General features: G+C 45.3%; 1 protein-coding gene across 3 annotated transcripts; it reads right to left on the bottom strand.

Moving 5' to 3' along the window:
- Positions 1-1,299: 1,299 nt before the first annotated feature.
- Positions 1,300-22,672, bottom strand: LOC102461184 (RNA-binding protein 4B). 3 transcript variants are annotated; one of them, XM_014577805.3, is made up of 4 exons: positions 22,535-22,672; positions 15,767-16,186; positions 5,770-6,489; positions 1,300-1,888 (listed from the first exon to the last, which is right to left on the bottom strand). In XM_014577805.3, exons 2-3 carry the CDS (start codon positions 16,176-16,178, stop codon positions 5,777-5,779), a joined length of 1,125 nt encoding a protein of 374 aa, XP_014433291.2. In that variant the 5' UTR covers positions 16,179-16,186; positions 22,535-22,672; the 3' UTR covers positions 1,300-1,888; positions 5,770-5,776. The 3 variants fall into 3 exon arrangements, with proteins under 3 accessions (XP_014433291.2, XP_075795383.1, XP_075795384.1); XM_075939268.1 differs by lacking the exon at positions 22,535-22,672 and adding an exon at positions 22,486-22,508; XM_075939269.1 differs by lacking the exon at positions 5,770-6,489 and having other exon boundaries at positions 22,486-22,577.
- Between the last annotated feature and the right edge of the window lie 1,291 nt (positions 22,673-23,963).

The raw sequence follows: 23,963 nt of genomic DNA on the forward strand, positions 1-23,963 counted from the left end.
CAGCTTTGGAGAAGTTTAAAAAAAGCTAACAGTGCAAGAGGAGCAGTGTTTGGGAATCACAATGTTATGGAAAGCACTGCCTTGTTCTAAGCCTGCACCAGCTCAGCTGCTGTTTCTTCATTGAGCAGATAAGGCCCTTAGTTGCTATGTCACCTTCAAACTGCTGACATTAACAAGCAAGGTACCTGACTGAACCTCTGTGAGTGTACTTCCATGTAGTCATCTGGAAATGTATATCACACAGCTCAGGAGCTCTTCCTCTTTTGCAGCTAGATCATAAGCTGTCATTAGCCACCTCCTCACCCTGCTCAAATGATGGTAGTGTTATATTTAGACATCTAGATGGAAGTTCAGGCATCTCAGACTCTGAACTTAGCTCATCCCCTTAAAGTTTATCAAGAGACATACAGCAGCTTTTGGTTTGATGCTGAAGAGATTTACTTATCTCCTTTTGCAAGCTGTAACTTCTTTGCAAGAGGAAACTGTTGAGAAGCAGTGAGATCAACTTGTGGCTCTTTCCCCATGCAGCATGGATCCTACACAACCCTGAAGAGGGTGTTTCACATCAAAGCAACATGAATAAGGTTGTAAGTTACTGAAACAGCTGACTGCTGAGAAATTCCTGCCTACTGTTGCCTTTCAAAGAGTATAGCTTAAACCAGGGGATTTCATACTTTGGGTCACAACTTGTAAGGGTAAGCCACTAGCTGGCTCCGAGACACTTTGTTTACCTGTAGTCATGGCCACTCATAGCTCCCAATGACTGTGGTTCACCATTCCTGGCCAGTGGCAACTGCAAGAAGTGGTGACTCAGTCCACACTACTTCCTGGAGCTCCCATTGACCAGGAATGTGAGCTGCCATACCTGAAGATGCTCAGATAAAATGTTTTGCGACCAGCTAGTGGCTTGCCCTTACAAGCCATGACCCAAAGTCTGAAAACCCCTGGCTTAGACAGTACTCAGACGTGAACTGGAAAGGACTAGTGCATAATTCAGTGGCTGAGGACTCTAGCAACCCTGGTTTTACTTGGCAACTCAGCTACAGATCTTTCATCTAATGGTTACTGAGTCCCTGCTCCTGCCCCTGGCCTTGTATATTTAGATTGTAAGCTCTGTGATAGCACTGTGTATTTACAGTGCACAATTGGACCCCACTCTCCTTTGAAGTTCCAGGCACTACTATAAGAGTAGCTTCGGTACTCTATCTTGAACTATTTTGTTCCATAAAAATCACTCCCACAAGCTTAGACCAGTGCATCATGCATGTATCTGGTTTACACAAGACAAATATACTCTCATCTGTTACAAGTGTTTATTTTGCTGGAAAAAGAGAGGTGGTCAAACGATGCTAAACTTCAGAGAGGAGAAGAGTTACAGGTTATATTCCAAAAATAATGTTGGTGCAGAAGAGACGACTCCAGCGCACAGGCTACAACTAAGGGGAGCAGGCTTTGCAAATCTATGTTAAGATATAGTATTTCATACTTAAAACTAAGACTGGTTATTCACCTTTAAAAACAAACACTATTAAATAGACAAGCTACAAACTGAACTGCAAGAGGAAGACAATTATCCCAAGCACATCTCCAAAAAGAGTAAACTGACACTTGAGTTAAAGTAGGGTGAAGGGTACTAAAGGCCCAAAGAGCAGCAGAGAATAATGGTTCTAGGGTTATAAGAAATAAAAAGGTAAAAAATTATTCAAAGCAATTTCTGAAAAATAAAAAAAAGAAAAGAAATTATTTTCACTATACTTTGAAGAGACACAAATGTCCATTAAGAGGAAATGCATTAGCCGTGATCAGTATGAAGCCCAGCACAGTTTGACACGTACGATATAGATTTCACGTGCAACAGGAACCCGACGTCCAGCCGCACATATCCTACCTGAAAAATAAAAAGCACAATTCATTCAAAGGCCTGAAGACAAATTTCTGCCCTGAAATACACTCAGGCCACCTGGAAACTGCTGTACAAAGAAAAGGCGCATTTCGTAGAGAAGTAGTCAACCAGTGTTCCTGAAAGCCACAAAAAATCAACATGAGAACTTCTTAATGGCTGTGGCATTAATGAAGCTCCCTTTTCCAAGCTGTGTTAATTGGATCCAAAACCAAAGTCACAAAATTGAGCATCATGTTTACTCCTTAGTCCTTTGGCTGTGGTTTGGCCAAACAAGTCCAGGCTTACCACAAAGAGCTCTTGTTTACAGAATTCATTGTGTTTATAGAAAAAAAAACCCGTGTAATGATTATACTGCATTTATTTCCTGTTAAGACAACTATATGAAAACTGAACTCTAAACGGTAAAAAAACAGATTATACTTATATGGAAATAGGTCCTTTAAGGACCAATGATGAGTTTTGAAAGAAGTTGCTCCAGAGCATGTACAGGCAGCCCTCTCTCACTGGAGTCTTTCAAGTTCTTTCAGTTAAAAGATTAAATTTCTAGTCTTTAGACAGCCTTCCTAATCTGACCAGTATATCATATCTCCAAGTCCATAGGCAGATCCAATACTTCTGCTGATGCTCATCATATTGTCAAGCAGCAAAATAAAATAACTAAACTGATTCTATTCACTACTGCTGTTTAGAATTCCATAGGTAGAATCAGGAAGTCAACCACCAAGGTCAAGTATACAATGGCACTTTACAGCACTGTAATTTTCTGGCTCAGGGGTGTGAAAAAACACCTGTTTCTCAAGTGCAGCAAGTTACAGTACTGTAAAGTACCAGTGTGAACCAGTCTACAGCATTGGAAGCCATGCTCCCAACACTGTTTGCTTCTCCCCTCGCAGAAGTGATTTACATAAAGTGTTGGGACAGCTCTCATGCCATGGCCACACTTTCAGTTTAAAGCACTGTTATTGCTGCACCTTAAATGGTTAAGTGTAGATGAAGTCCAAGACAGTTTCACTTTATAGCTGCCTGACAAAGCAAAGACCATGAGAAGGAGCTGAAGCAGCAGAATCCTCATTCTGCCCCTTCCCTACCAACAGCCAGAAGGCTCTAGTGTGGGGAGAATAGAAAGCTCTTTTTTCCAGTAGTCAGAGGGCAATGGAGTGCCAAAGCTACTGGATCTCTAATACAGCATGCTACTGAAGACCAAATGTTTACATGGGGCCCAGGATGGACATCCTGTCTGAAATCCTTGTGCCCGCCCTGCTCCTGGGATGATAAGAGGAACACAGAGGGCTTCCATCAGTGGATTGACCTGGTCCTTTACGAGAAGCCTGCTTCACCAGAACTACTACTGGGTTGCAGGAAAGAGTTTTCCAAGGACAAAGTGTAGTTCTCTTAGAACGTACCTAAACAAAAAGTTTTAGAGGAAGCATCTGCTGTACTGTAGCTATTAGTGTGACTGGGCCAATTAAACAATCACTGAATCTTAATATGGTAAGTGTACCATTAAAGATATAGTATTAGAAAAAAACTGTTCAGTATCTTCTCTGAAACGCAGTAGTGTCAAGATCTCCAGTCCTTTTTAGAAGCTCATCTTCTTTCCACAGATTTAAGTTTCCAGAACATGGGCTAAAAATAGTTCCACAAGTTGAGATCATTTTTGTTAGCAAGTCAAAGACAGCCTGAACTAAACAAGGAGAGAGAGAGAATTAAGAAATCAGCACAGTCACAGAAGATTTTGGGAGAATTCTTCAAAAGCACCAAAATAACAGGCACAAAAGTCAACAGGAGTTAGGCACTCTTGAAAATTTTACCTTTTGGCATTTAAACAATGGCCAAGAAATTTAGGTTTTAAAACTTCATATACTTTACACAAGGTTTCTTTTAATAAGTTTAAAGTGTCCAAGGACCCTACTTACTTGCATAAACTGCTCTCCAAACACATCAGACTCACAGCAGCTGACTTAAGGAATTAAGGGTAAAATGTTTTAAAGTGCCTAAGTGATTTAGGAGACAAAGTCTCAACAGACATGGTAAAAGTCTCAGTGGAGTAGCTGTGTTACTCTGTAAATTAAGAGAGACACATGGTATCTTCTTGGACTGAAATTGAAGCCTATTAGAAGATTTATTGGAAACCCTAGATGAACCTGACAGCTAATTCATTTTGAGAGAGGATGCAGAATGAGCCTAACCAGTGGAGGAAATCATTAGATAAACTCTCCAATATGCTGCCACAAAAGCAATGCCTTGAAATGCACTTCCCTGGCCTCTTCTGCCCTATTCAGACAAGTCACTGAAAAACAATGTTAACTACCAAAGTAGGGTATATATCACTATTTTGGCTAATCTCAGTTCAGAGTACAATGCTGTTATCAGAAGCTTCTGGCTCACATAGTTCTCATTACTATTACATTTGAATGTAGCTATATGTAAGAGGGGAGCCCTGGTAGATTCCTAGGTACTTTCTGCTACAAACAGTGCAATGATAGGATGAGAACCGTTATTCAATATGAGCTCAGTGAAGAATCCTACCGTTTAAACTGCAGACCCTCCCACTACAACAGATTGGCAAGAGAACTGGGCACACCACCTACACCAGGGGTGTATAAAAGGGCTCAGATAGAAGCTAAGAATTCTAGTAGGAGGCCAGAGGATTTTATTAGATTACCTAGAATCACTGGGCACCATGTCAAGCTTCCAGCTGTTTAAAATGAGGCAAGTTAAAGAAGTTGCGGTGAATGAGCCTGTTCCTTGGGAGTAGGCATTATGGGGAGGATGCTCGTTGGCAGGAATGAAGAAGACAGTGACAGTTTTCCTACATGTAAAACAGTCTCCTCCTGACTCTCACGTGAGTTGCAAATTCCAAATATTTTGTGAACAGTATTTGTGGTACTTCAGACTAGTAAGATAGTGCTTCTGCCTTGAAGGCTTTAACTCCCTGACTCATGTCTACTCCTGAAGTCCAAAAATCAGTAGACAAGTGCCAGAAACTTTTCATCTTTGATTAGTCCAGCACATATGACCTTCCCCCTTCTTACATTAGACTATTACAGCTTCCTCTCCATGGAGGCTTCCACGACTTTCTGAAAGCATCTAGTGAGAAGAAATTGCTTAGAGGAAACTATACCCATGCTCCACACAATAGCTGAAAGTCATTTCTAGGCCAAACTCGTGCTCATCGCAATTTACAATGCTCTAGATAGTCTGGGTCCCAAATAGCTTCCCACATCCTATTGCAATGCATGAGTTTGAAGGAACATCACTGCCAAGGGGGGCAGGGCTCTCAGCAACCCTCTCCTCATAAGTCTGGGCTTGACTATTCTTAGAGTATAGTGATACTGCACTCATGCTACGGCCTTTAACTGCAGGAATTTGAATCCCCTTGACAATTAATCTCCTGGCTAAATCCCCATAATTCAATTTCTGGTCTTATTAGTATAGCTGTACTGCAGTAGCATAGGTGATAAAAACACGCTCTACTTGTGGGAAGTATTCCAAGTCTACATGTGTGCCTATTTCAGTTATATTCACAATGCAGAAGATACTCTGGTGACCTCAGAAACACATGCAGTATTTCTGGACTTGACTCAGTTTACATTTCATTTTTGCATCCTTGCTTTAGCAAGTGTCTACTTACAGATAAAAGGCCTGATGTACTATTGATTTAAAGGATCAGAGCTGGCCCAAATGCCTGACAAATGAAATTCAGAGTTTAATATGTGTAAGACACTTTTTGCTAGCATCCAGTGATACAAGACCAAACGGGCCCCCAGAACACTGTATTAGATACTTAAAACTAGGAAGAGGATACCCGTGTCCTCAAAGTATCAGAACAAAAACCTATGAACTAGACCGGAAAGTGCTCTCACCTCCAACTCAAAACGCAGAATACCGCGCCCTGTCCACATACGACTCCCGCCCGAACCGCTGAACATCGTAGAGGGAGGCCCGAGCGACCGACGAGACTGGAGACAGCTGACAACGTTCGTAACCGTACGCCTCTCCGACGGTGGTGGCCGCGGTTGCCGTGCGACGCAGGGGGCTTCTATCCCGGGTGTAATAGGTGGAGGATGCAGCTGCTGCGGCGGCAGTTGCAGCTGCAGCTACTGCCGCTGCTGCTGCTCCTGGGGTTGGCAGCAGTGCTCTATCATAGGGGTCTAGGGTAGTAGTGAGGCGATTGGCCATGGCTGTGGTGGCGGCCATGGCTGTGGTGGCGGCCATGGCTGTGGTTTGTACTTGAGAGTATTGCGCATACTGAGAATACTGGGCCATTGTTTGCTCTGCATAGGCGTCGTATGCAGATGCCGTAGCATAGGGCCTCACGCGATATCTTTTGTAGTAGTCGACCATTGCTCCATACCCATCATCGTAATACATGGTTTCCCCATAGCCCGCGGGGTAGGGAGTGCGCACCGCTCCATACTGCTCATTATAGGTTTCGGTAAAGTCAGGCACTTGCCCCGTGCGATCTACCGGACACTCTTTAGACCAGTGCCCTTCTTTCCCGCACCGATAGCAGCCGCTCTTGTCTCCCATCCCGGGCGCGGTCCTGAGCCGACTGGTGGACAACTGCACGTGCATCCGCTTGCCTTTAAGAAACAGACGCAAGAATGGTTGCTATAATAAACTGACGCCACATGGGAAACCACAAGATTTGTAACAAAAACAACGCATATTAAATATTTGATTTAAAATGATCAAGACAAGCTGATTGATTCACCCCCAGTATATCTAACCTGATTCTACAACCATTAAGCATTCTGTCCATGAGTCAAAACAACTTTTCCTGTCAGCTTTTATGCTTTTGGCTCCTGGCTGTCTAATATTTACTCACATGAAGTGGTGCAGAGACCCAAGAGCAGACAGAGTTCCCAAGATCTGCCAATAATTGTATCTGGCTTGGAATGGTTACAGATGGAACTCTGGGAGGAAACACATCCTGACAAATTCCAAGATGACTTTTCAGAAGGTATCCATATTATCAACAGAGCAGATCCAAGAACACCATAATATGAACTACCACACTCAGCAAGAGGGTTCAAGTTCAAGAAAGATGCATACATTTTCAGCCCAAGTACAATTCAAAATAGTCTGGACCAGATGGGATCGACTGGTAGATCTTGGAGCCTCTGACAGGTGATCCTGACTGGTTTGGCCAAGAGGCTATTATCAAATGCCAACACTTCAGCTGCCCCCTCCCCCTACTGCTGCGCATCTCCTGCCCTTTGCCTTGGAGCTGCCCGTCCCTCTGGGGAGCCTCCTGCTTTCTGTGTAGGGCAGGAGAGGAAGTGGAGGGGTGCTGTCATCAAGGTGCCCCCTCCCACTCTGTATCCTTTCTCCACAGAGCAGAGAGGGGGCACAACAGGGCTTGGGAGGGAGTTTGCTGTCTGCTTTAGAGAATGGTACAGGGCCAGGGCAGGGTTAAGTCTGCCTTAGCCCCACTGCACTACCATCCAGGAGCCACCTGAGGTAGGCAGGGTAAAGCTGGAGCCCACATCTTGAAACCCTACCCCAGTCATGAACTTCCAACCCCTGCCCTAGCCCCGAGCACTCCAGATCCCTTAATCCAAGACCAGAGCCTGCAGCCCAACCCTCTGCCACAGCCTGATGAAAGTGAGTGAGGATGGGCAAGAGAGGGAGGATGGAATGAGCAGGGGGACAGGGCCTTGGAGAAGAGGCAGGAAGGAGGCAGGGACAGGGCATTTATATTTGAAGTAGATCTTGGATTGCACTTTAAATTCAGAAAGTGATCTTATGCTTAAAAAGGTTGGAGACCCCTGGTCTAGACTCTCTGGCTTCTACTTCCAGGCCTGGTGAAGGCTGTGCATTACCAGAAGGGTAGAAAAACTCACACCACAGCAATCTTATGGCAGGTGATTTGCAGAGCAGCTAAACCCACCAAGCAGGCCACAAGGGAAAATAGATGTTAGTTGGCAGAAAGGGCACTATATACATTGGGATGGCTCCTAGCAATGTCCAAAGAGATCTTTAGTCCCTTTTTTAAAAACACAAAGCCTGCAGCACCTGATGGGAAGTAGCAGGTTGGATATAGAAGTTATGGGCTCTGTGGACAAAGCATTGTGGAATTATTGTGCTTGTGGCTTTCCATTGCTTATAGTCAGGTTTATGGAAAAACAGTGAAGTCACTGGAAGCTGCTCTAAAATATCAAGCCACTTAGACGCCTTTATAGCATTCTTGATATAGTGTAAGTTTAAAGTGCCAAGTTTGAAAGCACTAACAAAACTGTGCAAATGCACGTTAGCTATAAGCCTATGGATCATTAGCAGTTTTGTTAAGAGCAATTTGCTCTTCTATATGAAAAGGCTACACACAAAATTTCTCACACTGCAATCACTTTTGCTACCTGTTTTCAATATCAGCAAGTCCTACAAAACTCGTGTTAGATTTTTCTCTGGCAGTTTTCTTTACCTAGATGTCTTAGCTGATTGAATACAGCAAGTGAGTTTCTCCTTTCTGAAGAGGTAATCTATTCTATTTAGATTCTTATACCATGCACCTAAGAACAGCAAGAATGCTGTAGTTCCATGCTAAATATAGATGATGTAGTATAAAGAAAGAAGATTTGCCAGTTAGCCCAAAGCAAAGGAGCATTTCAGATCAGAAACTGTCTGTTTGTCACTTATAGTCTGACTACAAGACAAGAGTCTGAATAGAGACACTACAAAGGAATTCTTGGTATGAAACAACCAGAACTTCAAGGAACATAATGTAGGGACCCTTCTGGTTGATAAATAAGTTCAGATTTAAGTATAGCACTTTTGCTGCTAACCTAAAAAATATTTGTTTGAATTACTGTGCTTTCAGTGCATTACAGCTAGTTTTTTTTTTTAAATCACCATTCTTGCACTTTGCAATCTACAAAAGTAGAGGTGAGGTGGTCCCTCCAACTGGATGACACTGAATGAGCTTCTGCACATGAAGCTGGAAGAGAAGAGAGTATTGTAACCTTAACATACTATTCTGTCTCCGACACAGCATCCAGTCTCTCAGCATTCAGAAAGCCAGAGCTCAGATTATATCCTACATCAAGAGACACCATTTCAGTGAGATGTTGCAGAACATAAATCACAACAAAATCCAGTAATCATTTAGCCAGAAAGTCCATAAACAGTCCCAGTATAAATGCACAAGCTGATGGGTGATCTCTTGCCAACTTGACTTACCTTAAGTTACAGAGTTATATAGCCAGTGTTGTAGGGTAGCAAAGCAACTTACCACAATGGCACTCACCAGACATAGAAGGAAACCATGGCATTCGCTGTCCTACTGTGCTTCACATGAAGTGTCTGAGACTGATACTATACAGGTAAGAAAAGTGCTATAGGTTCTGGGCTGGAAAATTCTTTACACAATACTTGACTGTAGCAAGCTAGGGATGTTACACAGCGTGTAATTGAAAAGTCGTGTAACTGCATACAATTTTAGCAGTTTCTGGAGGCAAGGCTGGAAGCCAGTGTGCTCTCGGCCCCACTCCTGGGGAGTCCCCTGCCACCCCATGCTGCTACTTCTCTATCAGAGGAAGCAGCATGGTGTGACAGCAGCACCTGTCCATGGGGGTTCAAGCTCCCCGTGGACAGAGGCTCTGTAGCAGCAGCAGCCCCTGTCCATGTAGAGCCCGCGTACGCTGCAGACAGAGGCTGCTTTGAGAGGCAGCCTCCCTGTCCATATCCCTAGCTGCTGTCTCTGTAGGGGGCAGCATGGGTGGGGGCAGGCAAGTCCATAAAGCCAGCTACCTGCACGTATTGTCTCCAATCTGCCCCCACCCTCAGCACTGCTGCTTCTCTATTAAAGGCAACATCGTGGGCGGGGGCGGGGGGGAGGGGAGAAGAGACCCACAAGGATCCAGTGCTCCCCTACTTACTGCCTCTGATATAGAGAATGGGGAGGGAGGGGGGAGGAGAGAAACACATGCACTCAACAGGATTAACTGAAAAGCCCAGGCTTTTCAGTTAATCATGTAATTGTCTACACACTGACATCCCTAATTTAGAGCCAGCCCTTGAGCAGCCCTTTTTATATTCCATTTTATCATGAGGGATGGGCTAGATTCAACCAACAGTACTTTCCATGCCACTCTGATGCATATGTGATTAAAAACCCTATCACACTGAATACTTAAAAAGAGGGTATATTCTGCACAGAACTCTGCCAAGATATCACATGGTCAGAAATACCTCCACATAGACCCAGTTAAAAATATCTACTCTTAGACAGCTGTCAGGAGCTTAACACCAAAGTTTGGGTGTACATTTAACTGAAATAAGCATGCCCTCTTGTTCCCAAGCATTTCTTTGAACAAGTCCCACCTGGGCCTTCTTCCTCAAACATCACTTCTACAAAAGGGACGTAGGCTGCCAGGATACATTTCTGTGAAGATGTTCTGGGTGCAATATGGCCACCTTCCCCATGTTATAGATCAAGTGCACTATTTTCAAAAGTTCTCATGTCATTTTAGAAAATAGGTTTTAACCTTCTGTGTGTCGTGCCAACACAATGTGACAGCACACATACCTAGCCAACATGTCTCAAATCCTGAGCTGGAGGGCTACTTTGAAGAGAGGCAAGATTCACTCTTCAAAGCTAGCTCAATCTTTTGACTTTCCAAAAAAGCTGCCAATTGCAGTGTTTATGAAAGTTGTATACTTGCTCAAAAGGAACTGGGCTGAGACCCCCTTCCCCCCCAGCTTATTCCATGGGGATTGTGGAAATACTGAAGCAAAATGCAGGACAATGTAGCACTTTAAAGACTAACAAGATGGTTTATTAGATGATGAGCTTTCGTGGGCCAGACCCACTTCTATGAGTGGTCTTGGAACATGTTCAGATGAAAATGAAATCGTATTTCACCGAACACACAAACTAATGAAAATATTTCTGTCAATTAGACAACATAAGAAAAATGTTGCCTGAGAAACTTTTGAGAGTTTGATTGATTGAAGGATATTTACTTTGTATATTTTAGTATGTAATGTGGACAATTTGTGTTTTAACTCTTATATAAATATTTCGTCTTTTTGAATCTCAATGTCTGTTATTAAATAATTATTGTCCAACCCTGTCTCCCCTAATTTTACACAACTGTGAACATTTAAATCAATAAAAGTCTAAAAAATAATCACTATCCAACAGAGTTTCATAAAAATAAAAATCAAATTCTGCCAACCTCAGCTTTAGCGTGTTAATGGCTTTTGGTCACTGAGACTGGGAAAGGATTGGTGGCAAGGTGCAAAATATCTGAATATCAATCTGCCTCTGTTAATCTCCACATCCTCTGTTACATAATCTGAATAATATCACTGAGAAAACTATTTTTGCCCATCACTAGAAAAAGAACACAAAATGTCTTAGACTAGATACAGAGTAGAAAAATTTGTCTGTTAGTAGAAACATGAAACAAGTGCTCATGCATTAATAGCAGCAATGCCACAAGCTTCAAATGGCTAATCCAGACCTCCTTAAGATCCCCATTATTTCTACATAGGCCAGATGGTGTATCCAATGCAGCATTTTGGACCCAAGACAATCAGGCCTCCAGCCATATACCATTTCTTTTACAGAGATGCCTTAAGATAACCTGACAGCAGCTGCAAAGAGATGACAAGTACTTTGTTCTAAACAGAAGAGCAGCTGTGTCTTTAATACAGATTATTTCTACAAACCACTAATCGGTTAACTTTTGGTATGAGGTGCTGAGAGATCCAGAATCACTTTCAATGGCTGTAACCAGAAAAGCCCCCTAACCACACTCACAGATAGATTCTCAGCCTAGCTTCCAAGACTAGCTATAACTTACCCATTGTAGGACCCAAAGGTTTGTGCACAGGTGTAACACTACAGTCTACAAGTCCATTTCCTTTCCACATTGCAATAAAAGATGGCTTTTGTACTGCCAGAACAGAGAGAGCTCATACAACCAAACATTATAAACAACAAAAATAGCACATCTACTTTGTTGCCACTGTTCAGTGTCGATAAATGGAAAGTATTCCCTGCAATGGGCATTACTCTGAATGCATATGAAGTTCCTATATTAGCTAGACCAACTCTGCAAGAGGTCCGGCACCACTCAGGACAGGTGAAGGGAAACTGTGCTCAGTGTATAGGAAAGCGCTAAGGTACATAAGAAATTGAATGGAGAATCCTGAATACCACCATCCTATAAATCGTGAGGACACCTCCTCCTAGAGTACTATACTCTATTTTGGTTACCCCCTAACTCCATAAAGTAGAGTTCAAGAACAGATGCAGCAAAACAGCTGAAGAAATGTATGAGACTGGAAAAACTCTCATATGAAGAAACTAGAAGATTTACCTGGCATTGCTAGGGTCCTAAATGCAAACAATTTTTGTTTTTCTTAATTTAAATCATTGCTCTGGGATGGGGGAGGGGCCAGTATGTAGGCTGTCTTGCAGCAGCTTGAGGTCTATGACCACTGCAGCAGGCACAGTATGTCCCTCAGCTGGGGGGGACAAACAAAACCAGACAAACGCTCTGAAATATATAGCAGAAAGTGGTCCCTTTCTCCATCTCTGCCAGTACAACTGGGGTATAGCTGTTCTGGGCCCCATCTGGTCCCTAGCTGTGCCCCGTGGTCATTCTACAGTATAACTGTGCCTCCTGCCAGACCCCTCTCGATACGCAAATGACTAGTTGAGTAGTCAACTATCTGATAAGCAAATGCTTATCAACACAGTAGTCGACTAGTCATTTCCATTCCCCTTACTCTATCAGAAAGAGGCAGCAAGGGGCGGAGAAAAGAGAGGGTGCTTCAAAGCGGCAGCACCATGTGGAGCCCAGGTCCAAGCCCCCCCCCCCCCCCCCCCATCACTGGCTCCACATAGCGCTGCCACTTTGAAACACCGCGTGCAGCCCAGGACCAACTGGGGAGTCTCCAGGCTGTACCCAGCGTTTCAAAGCATCAGCACCATGTGAAGCCCAGGATCAGCTGGGGACTCCCCTGCTGACTCCGGGCTCTGTGAGGCACTGCCACTTTGAAACGCCGCATGGAGCCAAACCCTGGGCTTCCCGTGACATTTCAAAGTGGCAGCGCTGCATGGAGCCCGAGGTAAGTGGGGGAATCCCCAGCTAATCCCAGGCTTCACAGGACGTTGCAGTTTTGAAATGCTGCAAGGAGCCTGGGGTCAGCAGGGGAGCCCTCAGCTGACCCCGGGTGCCATTCAGCGCTGCCGTTTTGAAATGCTGCAGGGAGCACAGGGCCAGTGGCACCATGCTCCCCGCAGCGATTTCACCTTTGAAGTGTAGCAACAGTACTGGAGCTGTTTCTACATTTTAAAGGCAGAGGCGCCCTTATTGACTAATCCACTAGTCAATGCAAATTGCATCAACTATTCAATTAATCAAAATTTAACATCCCTAGACCCCCTCCCTTTCCATTTTATGAGAACCAATTAAATTCCAGGCACATCCCATTGTCCTGGCACAAGCAAATCCTTATATTGCTTTAAGTTATGATATGAGGAAGCTGCATGCCAAATTTGGTGATCCTAGCTCTTACAATTTAGGAGGAGTTCTTGAACAAAGGGACTCACAGATGAACAGACAGACAGATGCACATTTCTAAAAGTAAGAAGATGAAATGAATGGAACTGTTTTCCTTAGAGACAAATGAGAAAATATGACAGGAATGCACAAAACAATGAATGGAATAGAGGCAGTAGATCGAGCGCTTCTATTTATCCTCAGACAAAAATGGGGATATTTTACAGCATTGATGGGAGTAACTGGTAAAAGGGAACACTTCCACACTGGGCACAATTCATTTGTGGAACTCACTGCCTCAAAGTATCACGAAATAAAAAACTAAGGAAGATTTAATGAGTATTGACATGGACAAGGACAGCCAAAACAAAAACAGTAAGTGATATAAACAGTTGTAAGTTTTGGAAGCGTTTTCAGGGTGAGAGCTAACCTCTGCTAGGATATAATTATCCTATTCAGGGTCCCCTGAACATTCCACTGAAGCAGTTGGTGTTGGCTGCCGTCAGAGACAGAATATCAAACTAAAAGGACCACTGTCTGATCCACTCTGGCAATTTCCATGCTTCACAGCTCAGAGTCCCAACAGAACAAGTCATTATCAATTTGTGCCCATCTTGAATTCTCATTAAGTCAATTTAGCTTAGATTAAGTTGTAGGTGGATTCCTTAAGATACTAGGCAAATTACATTTTAAAAGTTTAGCTGGTTCTCCTTCAGCTTCTTTACAGTGCTTAAAGCAGCCTGGGAGTTTTTAACTAGACTTGGCAAATCAGTCAACTGACTGGGACAAATGTCAACTGATCCCCTATTTAGTCAAACACCATCAAATATTCCAGCAGGAATATTTTTTTAAGACTTTCAGTTCACTTGACAGGTTTCAGAGGTAGCTGTGTTAGTCTATTTCAGCAGAAGCAAGGAGTCCAGTGGCACATTAGAAACTAACAATTTTTTTATGACATAAGCTTTCATGAGTTGCAACTCATGTCATCAGATACATGAGGTGAAAGGAAAAGATAGTAGGGATACAAGATTGGAGTGTGATAGAGTTAAATCACAATGGATAGAGAAAAAGTGAGAATACTTAAAGTGGAAAATTACTTTTTGTAATGAGATCCATTCCTAGTTCCTATTCAAACCTAATGAAGTCAATTGCAATTCATGAAAGCTTACATCATAATAAACTTGTTAGTTTCTAAGACGCCACTGGACTCCTTGTTGTTTTCATTTCACATCTTCTGAGTTAAATTATTTTTTTTTGTAATCTCAGAGGCATAGCCGTGTTAGTCTATAACTTTTAAAATGAATAGTCCTGCAAATTTCTAGTCGAAAAATAACAAGCAGAGCTTTAATTTAAAAAGCCTGTTGAGACCAACTTTATAGATATAAAAAGCAGATAAACACATGGTCACCACCACTCCCCCCATGCAAGTCACTTTTACTGTCTCCTGGAAGGAGAGGCCTCTTGTTTAACATCTTTTAAAAATTGCACAAAGCTTTAAATAATCCTAAACATACGTGGTCTCGTGCAAGCTTCTTCCATGTTTCCACCAGGTCCCACAATTTCAACCCTGCTATTCAAGTCCTGGGCTCCCACAAATACACTGTTCTGCCCATGAAACTCCACCATGACCCACAGTGCCCCCTACTATTTCAGTCCTGATCTCCCCACAGCTGTGTCAATACTTATCAAATCTCCTGTAACACCCTAATGCCTCACCTGAATAGAAGCTTTCAGCCACAGTTACAGGACTATTAAATATACAACAGTTCTCCAGAGGTGCAGCACTGAATTAACTAGTTCAGGGCTTCTCATATTTCATTGTACTGAGACTCTCTCTTCAGACAAAAAAAGTTACAGCAGGACCTCAAAACCCAAGGGCTTCAGTCTTAGGCAGGGGGGCCTGTAACCTGAGCCCTGCTGCCAGGGCTGAAGCACTCAGGCTATGGCTCAGATCTCAAGTCTAATGTCCGCTCTAGCAACCTCATTAAAATTGTCTCACAAACAACTTTGGAGTCCTGAGCCAGAATTTGACAAATCCTGACGTAGTTCATTAACCAGACATGTACATCACTTAAAGTATTTTTCAAATCCAGTGAAAGCACTTTCCTGACTTGGATAAACCATGTTTTTTGTTCAATTCCTATACACTTCTATGAGAACTCTGCGCTCCTACTGTTAAGCATCTAAACTGAATAACATGGTCAATTTGAATGTTACTCCACTATTCATTCAGCACAATTAGGACCCCATGATCAATAGACTGCCACCTAACCTGCTCTTCTGGACAGAACCTGCCGCTACCTAGTGCTAGGGAAGGCTGTACTTTCCCTAGTTCATATTTCACCTTGGAACTCTGTGTTGTCTAGGCCCCTGATGGCCTCCACCGCATCCTCAGCCCGCTCCATGTGCACAAAGGCATAATCCTTCACTATGTCACACTCGATCACTGGGCCATACTCTTCAAACTTGGCCCGCAGCTCCAGGTTAGTGCAGGTGGTACTGATGTTGCCCACATGCAGTTTGGTGGAGGCTTTGCTCTTGTTTTTGCTGGCTTCCACGTTTATGCAGACACCATGCAGCTTGTGGTGATGCAGGTTACGGATGGCATCTTCGGCTGCGGTCTTGTCTTCGATATGCACAAAGCCATAGTTTTTGATGATATCACATTCCAGCACCTTCCCATACTGCTCAAAGAGCGACCGGATCTCTTGTTCCGTTGCCTCTCGGGGCAGATTCCCGATGAAGAGTTTCACCATCTTAGAGTCTGGGGGAACAGGAAAGTGGTTTAAAAGAAGCACTCATTCCAAGTGTAATGCTCTTTTATATTTCTTATATGCCCCCCCTCACCACAATATATCACCCATTTTATAAATGCAAAAGCTGAGTCACAGGACTGATGTGGTAATTGAACCCAGGGATCAATGCAGTACAGGCAGTCCCCGGGTTACATGGATCCGACTTACATCGGATCCCTACTTACAAACGGGGTGAGGCAACCCCGCACTAGCTGCTTCCCCCCAGCAGACCAGGGAGATGCGAAGCTAGCACCCCCCCAGCAGACCAGGGAGACGTGGAGCAGCTTTTCTCAGCAGACACCTCATCTTGAGAATAAAGGACTGAGGGAAGTGAGGTGTGGGAGAATAAAACTGAGCTCTGGAGAAATGTTTGGCTAGAGTTTCTCCTACAATATTTACCAGTTCCGACTTATATACAAATTCAATTTAAGAACAAACCTACAGTCCCTATCTTGTACGTAACCCGGGGACTGCCTGTATTCCATCCACTAAAGCAGCATTTCTCAAATGCCACCAGTGTCTTTTCTTGCAGCCACAGCCTCCTGGGCAGAGGGGTGGGGTGGGGTGAAGGAGAGCAGCCTGTCCCCATGGCTGTCAGCAGGGGTTAATCCATGTCCCCTTCAGGAGACACAAACATTTTAGGAGCAGACAGGCAGCAAGAGTTCCCCACCTTTCTGGGAGCAGTGGGTGACAGAATCTGGCCATGTGGTAGCAGGCTCCATCCCATAGCCACAGGGCTTCAGGCTCCTACTCTGGGCTTGCTTAGCCACCTGATTGCACCTGACCTACACAGCCTCTCATGTACCTCCCTCCAATCACCTCTCAGCCTCCTACCCATCCAGGCTACGTCTACACTGGCCCCTTTTCCGGAAGGGGCATGTAAATTTCAGCAGTCGTCGTAGGGAAATCCGCGGGGGATTTAAATATCCCCCGCGGCATTTAAATAAAAATGTCCGCCGCTTTTTTCCGGCTTTTAAAAAAGCCGGAAAAGAGCGTCTAGACTGGCCCCGATCCTCCGGAAAAAGTGCCCTTTTCCGGAGGCTCTTATTCTTACTTTGAAGTAGGAATAAGAGCCTCCGGAAAAGGGCACTTTTTCCGGAGGATCGGGGCCAGTCTAGACGCTCTTTTCCTGCTTTTTTAAAAGCCGGAAAAAAGCGGCGGACATTTTTATTTAAATGCCGCGGGGGATATTTAAATCCCCCGCGGATTTCCCTACGACGACTGCTGAAATTTACATGCCCCTTCCGGAAAAGGGGCCAGTGTAGACGTAGCCCCAGGGTTTAACTTGTTCCCCAGCTCAGGAAATCTGCTGTGAAAAGTGATATTAACAAATATACAAACAACAAGTAAGCCTGTGGCATCTTAGAAACTATCAAAAATATATATAGTATCATGAGCTTCCATGGGCAAACCCCACTACTTCAGATAGAATCAAATACTAGAACTGGAAGAGAGCTTGAGAGGTCATCAAGTCCAGTTCCTTGCCCTCTTGGCAGAACCAAGCACCATCTAGATCAGGGGTCGGCAACCTTTCTGAAGTGACGTGCCAAGATTTTACCCTCCTGCTCTGGGCCATGCCGCTCTCCCAGGATGGTGAAGAAGGGCTCTCTCCACAGACCACCTGGCTCAGTGCAAACTTTCCATGAACTACCAGTTGCTAATGGAAACTCACTGTTAATTACACTCAAGCAGTTTTGCTAGTGCTGCAGCTATGGAGAAAGGTTTAATTTAAATTAAACAGATTGTTTTAACTTTCACATGTTAGCTTGTCAAATTTCATTTCACTAAAGTAAAATATTAATTTACGTCCAACACAAAAGTTTCAGCGTTTTCTTTATTTATGGCAGGGAGAGGGAACTTTTTTTGGGTTGGAGGCCACTGACTCAGAAAAATCAGTTGGGGGACCATACAAGTGAGAAGGAAAAAAAATAAAAAAAAAACTCCTTCAAAAACCTCCCAACTGCGGACCCCAACTGAGACACCTCACTCCTCTGGTGCTCCAGTCCCACAGAGCCAGAGGAAGGGACAGGGAGGACTGAGGTTTGGGGCTTCCCACAGGCTAGATTTACTTTTATGGGATTCCAGAGTTAGTGGATTTTATGCACCTTCTTAGTCTCTGGGGTAGGGACAAAAATGAGGAGTTCAGTATGCCGGGCAGGGCTGCCAGTGAGTGGGATAAGGATGGGGTGCAAGGTCTGGGCAGGAGGTGAGGTGAAGGAGGGGGAGAGGTTGTAAGGTCTGGGTGGAAGGTAGGGTGCAGAAGCAGGCTGGGAGTAGGGTGTCCGGTCATGAGGAGGGAGCAGGAGCAAGGAAGGGTACAGGAACGGGGGGAGGAGGGGAGAGAGGGTGTCTGGCTAGTAGGAAGAGTGCAGAAGGGGGTTTGGTACAGGGTGTCTGGCCAGGATGGAGGGTGCAGGAGCAACAGAGGATGTTGGAGCAAGCTGGGGGTGTGGGAATCATAGAATCATAGAGCTGGAAGAGACCTCAGGAGGTCAAGTCCAGCCCCCTGCCCAAGGCAGGACCAATCCCAGTTAAATCAACCCAGCCAGGGCTTTGTCACGCTGAGACTTAACCTCTAGGGAGGGAGATTCCACCACCTCCTAGGGAACCTATTCTAGTGCTTCACCACCCTCCTAGTGAAATAGTTTTTCCTAATATCCAATGTAGATCTCCCCCACTGTAACTTGAGACCATTGCTCCTTGTTCTCCCATCTCTCACTACTGGGAACAGCCTTTTCTCCATCCTCTTCGGAACCTCCCTTCAGGAAGTTGAAGGCTGCTATCAAATCCCCCCTTACTTTTCTCTTCTGCAGACTAAATAGACCCAACTTCCTCAGTCTCTCCTCATAGGTCATGTGCTTCAGCCCCCTAATGATTTTGGTCGCCCTCCACTGGACCCTCTCCAATGTGTCCACATCCTTTCTATAGTGGGGGGCCCAGAACTAGACACAATATTCCAGATGTGGCCTCACCAGAGCCGAATAAAAGGGAATAATCACGTCTCTGGATCTGCTGGCAATGCTCCTCCTAATTCACCCTAATATGCCATTAGCCTTCTTGGCTACAAGGGCACACTGTTGACTTATATCCAGCGTCTCATCCACTGTAATCCCCAGGTCCTTTTCTGCTGAACTGCTACTTAGCCATTCAGTCCCCAGCCTGTAACAATGCTTGGGATTCTTCCATCCCAAGTGCAGGACTCTGCACTTCTCCTTGTTGAACCTCATCAGATTTCCTTTGGCCCAATCCTCTAATCTGTCCAGGTCACTCTGGACCCTATCCTTGCCCTCCAGTGAATCTACCTTGCCCCCTAGCTTAGTGTCATCTGCAAACTTGCTGAGGATGCAATCCATCCCCTCATCCAGGTCATTAATAAAGGTGTTGAACAAAACTGGTCCAAGAACAGATCTTTGGGACACTCCACTAGAAACCGACCGCCAACCTGACTTTGAGCCATTGATCACTACCCGTTGGGCCTGACAGTCTAGCCAGCTTTCTATCCATCTTACAGTCCATTTATCCAATCCATACTCTCTTAACTTGCTGGCAAGAATATTGTGGGAGACTGTATCAAAAGCTTTGCTAAAGTCAAGGTATATCACATCCACTGACTTTCCCACATCCACAGAGCCAGTTACCTCATCATAGAAGCTAATCAGATTGGTCAGGCACGACTTGCCCTTCATGAATCCATGCTGACTATTCCTGATCACTTTCCCCTCTTCCAAGTGCTTCAAAATGGATTCCTTGAGGATCCCCTCCATGATCTTGGTGTGGGGAGGGGAGGGGAGTGATTGATGGGGTGTAGGTGTCCGGGCATGGGGGGGGGAGACACTTACTTGTCTTTGCACCCCCCTCACAGCAAGGAAAGCCTCCTGACAGCATGCTGCCGCTCCCCCAGCAAGGTGGGAAGGGGGAGGGTACTCAGCCCCCCTCCTCCATGCTATGGGGATCCCAACGCAGCAGGGGGAGGGGCCCCTGACCTTCCATGCAGACCCGACTTACTGCCACTCCCCTAGACAGGGCGAGCTATCAGATTGATTTGACATGATGTGTTCTTTACAAATTCATGCTGGCTGTTACCTATCACCTTATTATCTTCCAGATGTTTGCAGATGAATTCCATAATTATTTGCTCCATTATCTTTCCTGGCACAGAAGTTAAGCTGACTTGTCTGTAGTTTCCTGGGTTGTTCTTATTTCCCTCTTTTTTTTAGTGGGGAATTATAATTGCCCTTTTCTAGTCTTCTGGAATCTCACCCAACTACCATGACTTTTCAGGTACTACAGGACTACTCATTTTTAAAGTTACAGACTAAAACATGGCTACTCCCTGACACTCTTTAAATATACAAATGTCACTTTTCACAGCAGAGCTATCTAGCAAGTCTAAAAAACCCAGCAAAACCCCTTCCCCCACTGGAGTTTCTATTCTGTCTAGATCCAGTAAAGAATATATACAACTGTACATTATTAATATATACATATATGACAATGATTTGGACATGTTTATGTGCATAATTATTTGCTTCTTAACGTTAAGTATTATAATTATAGTTGTTGGTTACTCTCTGAGGCCATCCAAAAATTTGCTGAGAGAACTCCTGCATTAGACAATCCTTATATAAATACTCTTCAGTTATAATACTGATACTCTTCCAATCCAAATAATATATTTGCATGAATGCTAAGTACAATCAGGAGATATAAACCATATCCCATTAAACTTGTTCTGGTCAATTAAGTAGGGGATTTGGTATGAGTGACTCTGAATGGGATTCCAGGTGCTTTGCTGTTGGAGATTAGGGATATCAAGGGTTAACTGATAAGCATTAGCCTTACTGGCATGCTTACCCAGTAACCGGTTAACCAGCAGCTCCCCACCTGCCATACAGAGGGCCCTGCCCTGCTCAAATGGAGCAACCCCTTGGCTGCAGTGTGGTATGATGGGCCTGGCCTAAGCAGCCTCTCCGCCCATGGCATGACACTAGGGATGTAAAATCCCCTTTAATCAGTTAAATGTTACATTTAACCAGTTAAATGATTAAGCAGGATCCCATAGGCTAGAACAGCTCCCATCCATGTAGGGCTTCAGGTTAACCAGTTACCCATTCACATCCTTATGTGCAGAGCTCGCCAAACCATGTTTCTGTGACACCGTGGACCCGGCTGAGGTGGAGCAGCCACCACCACAGAATTCAAGCCCTTCAGAGTTAACAAGTTAAACCTATCATTTAACTGGTTAACTTTTTAAACAGGAATTTACATCCCTACTGGAGATGCATCTTTTGTACACAAGACAGAACTAAGCCTTTGACCAGCATAACTAAGTTCCTAGGGCACATTTTGTATAAAGATGGTAACTGCAGTCTCCTGGTCAACTAATAACTCAGGTAGTTGTCCTCTGGTTCCTAAATCCTCTCCTTGCACAGTCCCAATTTTTTTATATGTTCAAGGGCTAAGCGTAATTTGAACAAAATACTTCATTTTATCTATACTGGACAGGAGTGAGTATGGGATGGGCTTCCTGTTCTGCTAATTTGGCTGCTGTCAAAAAGGTGCATATTATTGATTTTGGAGGTGCTCAAAGGGAATGGGGAATCAGAAGGACACAGACACACCAGTATATAAGGGCTGCAGCATCTTATACGCATTTCCAAAGACAACACCTGCTCTGGCATCAAAACCCAGGTTCATCCCTTCTTTCCCCATCCCCAGAGCTACCTAACCATCTGCAGCCATCCCATAACCCTTCTTGCCCTGTACCCCCTTTACGTTAAGCCAGGGGCCTCTCTGGCACAAACCCCAAGTACAGCACAGTCCAAAGCTTTCACCGGTGCCCATATATTGCTGTTTCCCATGCACCTCCCATATACACACAATGACCCTCGTTTTCCTCCTCCTACCTCTGTCACCCGCCCTGCAAAGGCAGCTCAAAGGCCTCCCGGCATCCATTCCCCACCCCCAGTTCCCCCCGTGCACACCCAGAGCCCCACTGGGCCCTCTCCCGCCCCGTATCCCCTCCCCCCGCGACACAGTCTCTCACGGTCACATCACAGCCCGCCTCGGTACCCCACCCCCCAGAGCCTCATGCTGACCCCTGCGCTCGAATCCACTCGCCCGCATGATGCCCCCACCTCCGCCTCCCATGGGGCCTGCCCCTTGTTCGATAACCCCCCAGTGCGGGCCTCCATCTCCCCACGCACACTCAGCAGGGACTAAGCCCCCCACCATCCACAGCCGCATCCCGCCCCTCAGCCCCACAGACCCAGGCTGGACCCCCGCCGTGCACCACGCCGACCCGCAACCAGACCAACCTCGCCGGAGACCGCGCCTCCCCTCACAGTGAACCACACAAAATGTCGGCTACACCAGCAAGGCCTAGTCCCACCCACTGGTCCACCCCGCTGTTCCCTCATTGGCCAGCTTGCCGAGTGGCCCGCGAGGCTATTCGGCAGCGCTACGTGTCAAACAAGGGGCGAGCCAAACAGAGCCCGAGGATCTAGAGTGGGGCTCCCGGGTGGGCGGGAGACTCACCAATCGCAACCGAGCTTTCCAAGGGCGACCCCTTCCCTCCACTTCGTCTCAGCCAATCATACTGCTGGAGATGTGGATGGCACCATTATTATCTTACGGAAGGGGGACAAGTGATACCATTGTTCTCGTATGCGTCTACACATGCAAGGGGCGGAACGTGACGCTCTTCTGCGTGAAGGGATGGGAACTGTGTCCTATTGTGGCTCAGCATGGTGGGCAGCGGTAATAATGAATGGTCCATTGCGGGTCTCCATGGGGAGGAGAAAAAGGGGGAGCAGTGACAGTGGACTGGTCGTTCCCTTATACCTCTCCACGAGGGAGCAGTGCGAGTGGATTGCTTCTTTGTGCCTGTCCAAGGCGGAGGGTGGATTATTCCAATGCAGCTTTTTATAGAGGGAGCACAAATAATGGATCGTTCCTTTGTGCCTCTCCATGCGGGAAGCAATGAATAGAAGATTGTTCCATTTTGGGTCTGGATGGAGGGGTGCAGAAGTGCATTGAGCTGGACCTTAGAGAGATTCGTACCTGCTGCTTCCTCTCCCTTCCCCTGATCCACAGCTCCGGGGTTGGGGGGGGGGGCACACACCTCACCCCACCTCCCTCCCTTCCCATGGGATGCCCCCAGCCAGCCACAGAGCAGTCTGGAGGGATCAGTTTTATTGGCAGAGGTGCCTTTGGTGTGTCCCCCCAAGCTGCCGTCAAATTTTCCATCCTAATACCCCTGGCACAGTCAGAAAGGTGCCATGGGAGCAGGTGGAAGAATAAGTACTGGTGCCCTTCCACATGCCACGCCAACAAGATGTGTGAAGGGTTATAAAGCATTCTGCATCTCCTTTGTTGCCATTAAATAATTGACCAACTTCCATGTCTGACCCTCAATCATCTCCCACAACTGCGAATATTTAAACTGATAAAATCAGAAAAAAAACGTTTAAAATAAACATTGATATTATCTCCAAAAATATTTTTAAAAAACAAACAACACCCACCTGCCAAGCCTACTTGTGAATGGCCAGTGGTGGCCATATATGACTCAGTGGTTGGAAGCTAGGCACACTCCAGATGGCAAAAGACTCCTCTGTTATTATTGTCATCAGTTACTTGTGTTGCAACAGTCCTGGGAGCCAGTTGCACTGGCACTGTCCTGACACCATGTGGCTGCATGTGTGATACTCCTGGCATTAACTGCACCTGCCATGCCCAGCAACC

This window comes from Pelodiscus sinensis, chromosome 11, assembly GCF_049634645.1.
Source record: "Pelodiscus sinensis isolate JC-2024 chromosome 11, ASM4963464v1, whole genome shotgun sequence".
In the NCBI taxonomy this organism is placed as follows: domain Eukaryota; kingdom Metazoa; phylum Chordata; order Testudines; family Trionychidae; genus Pelodiscus; species Pelodiscus sinensis.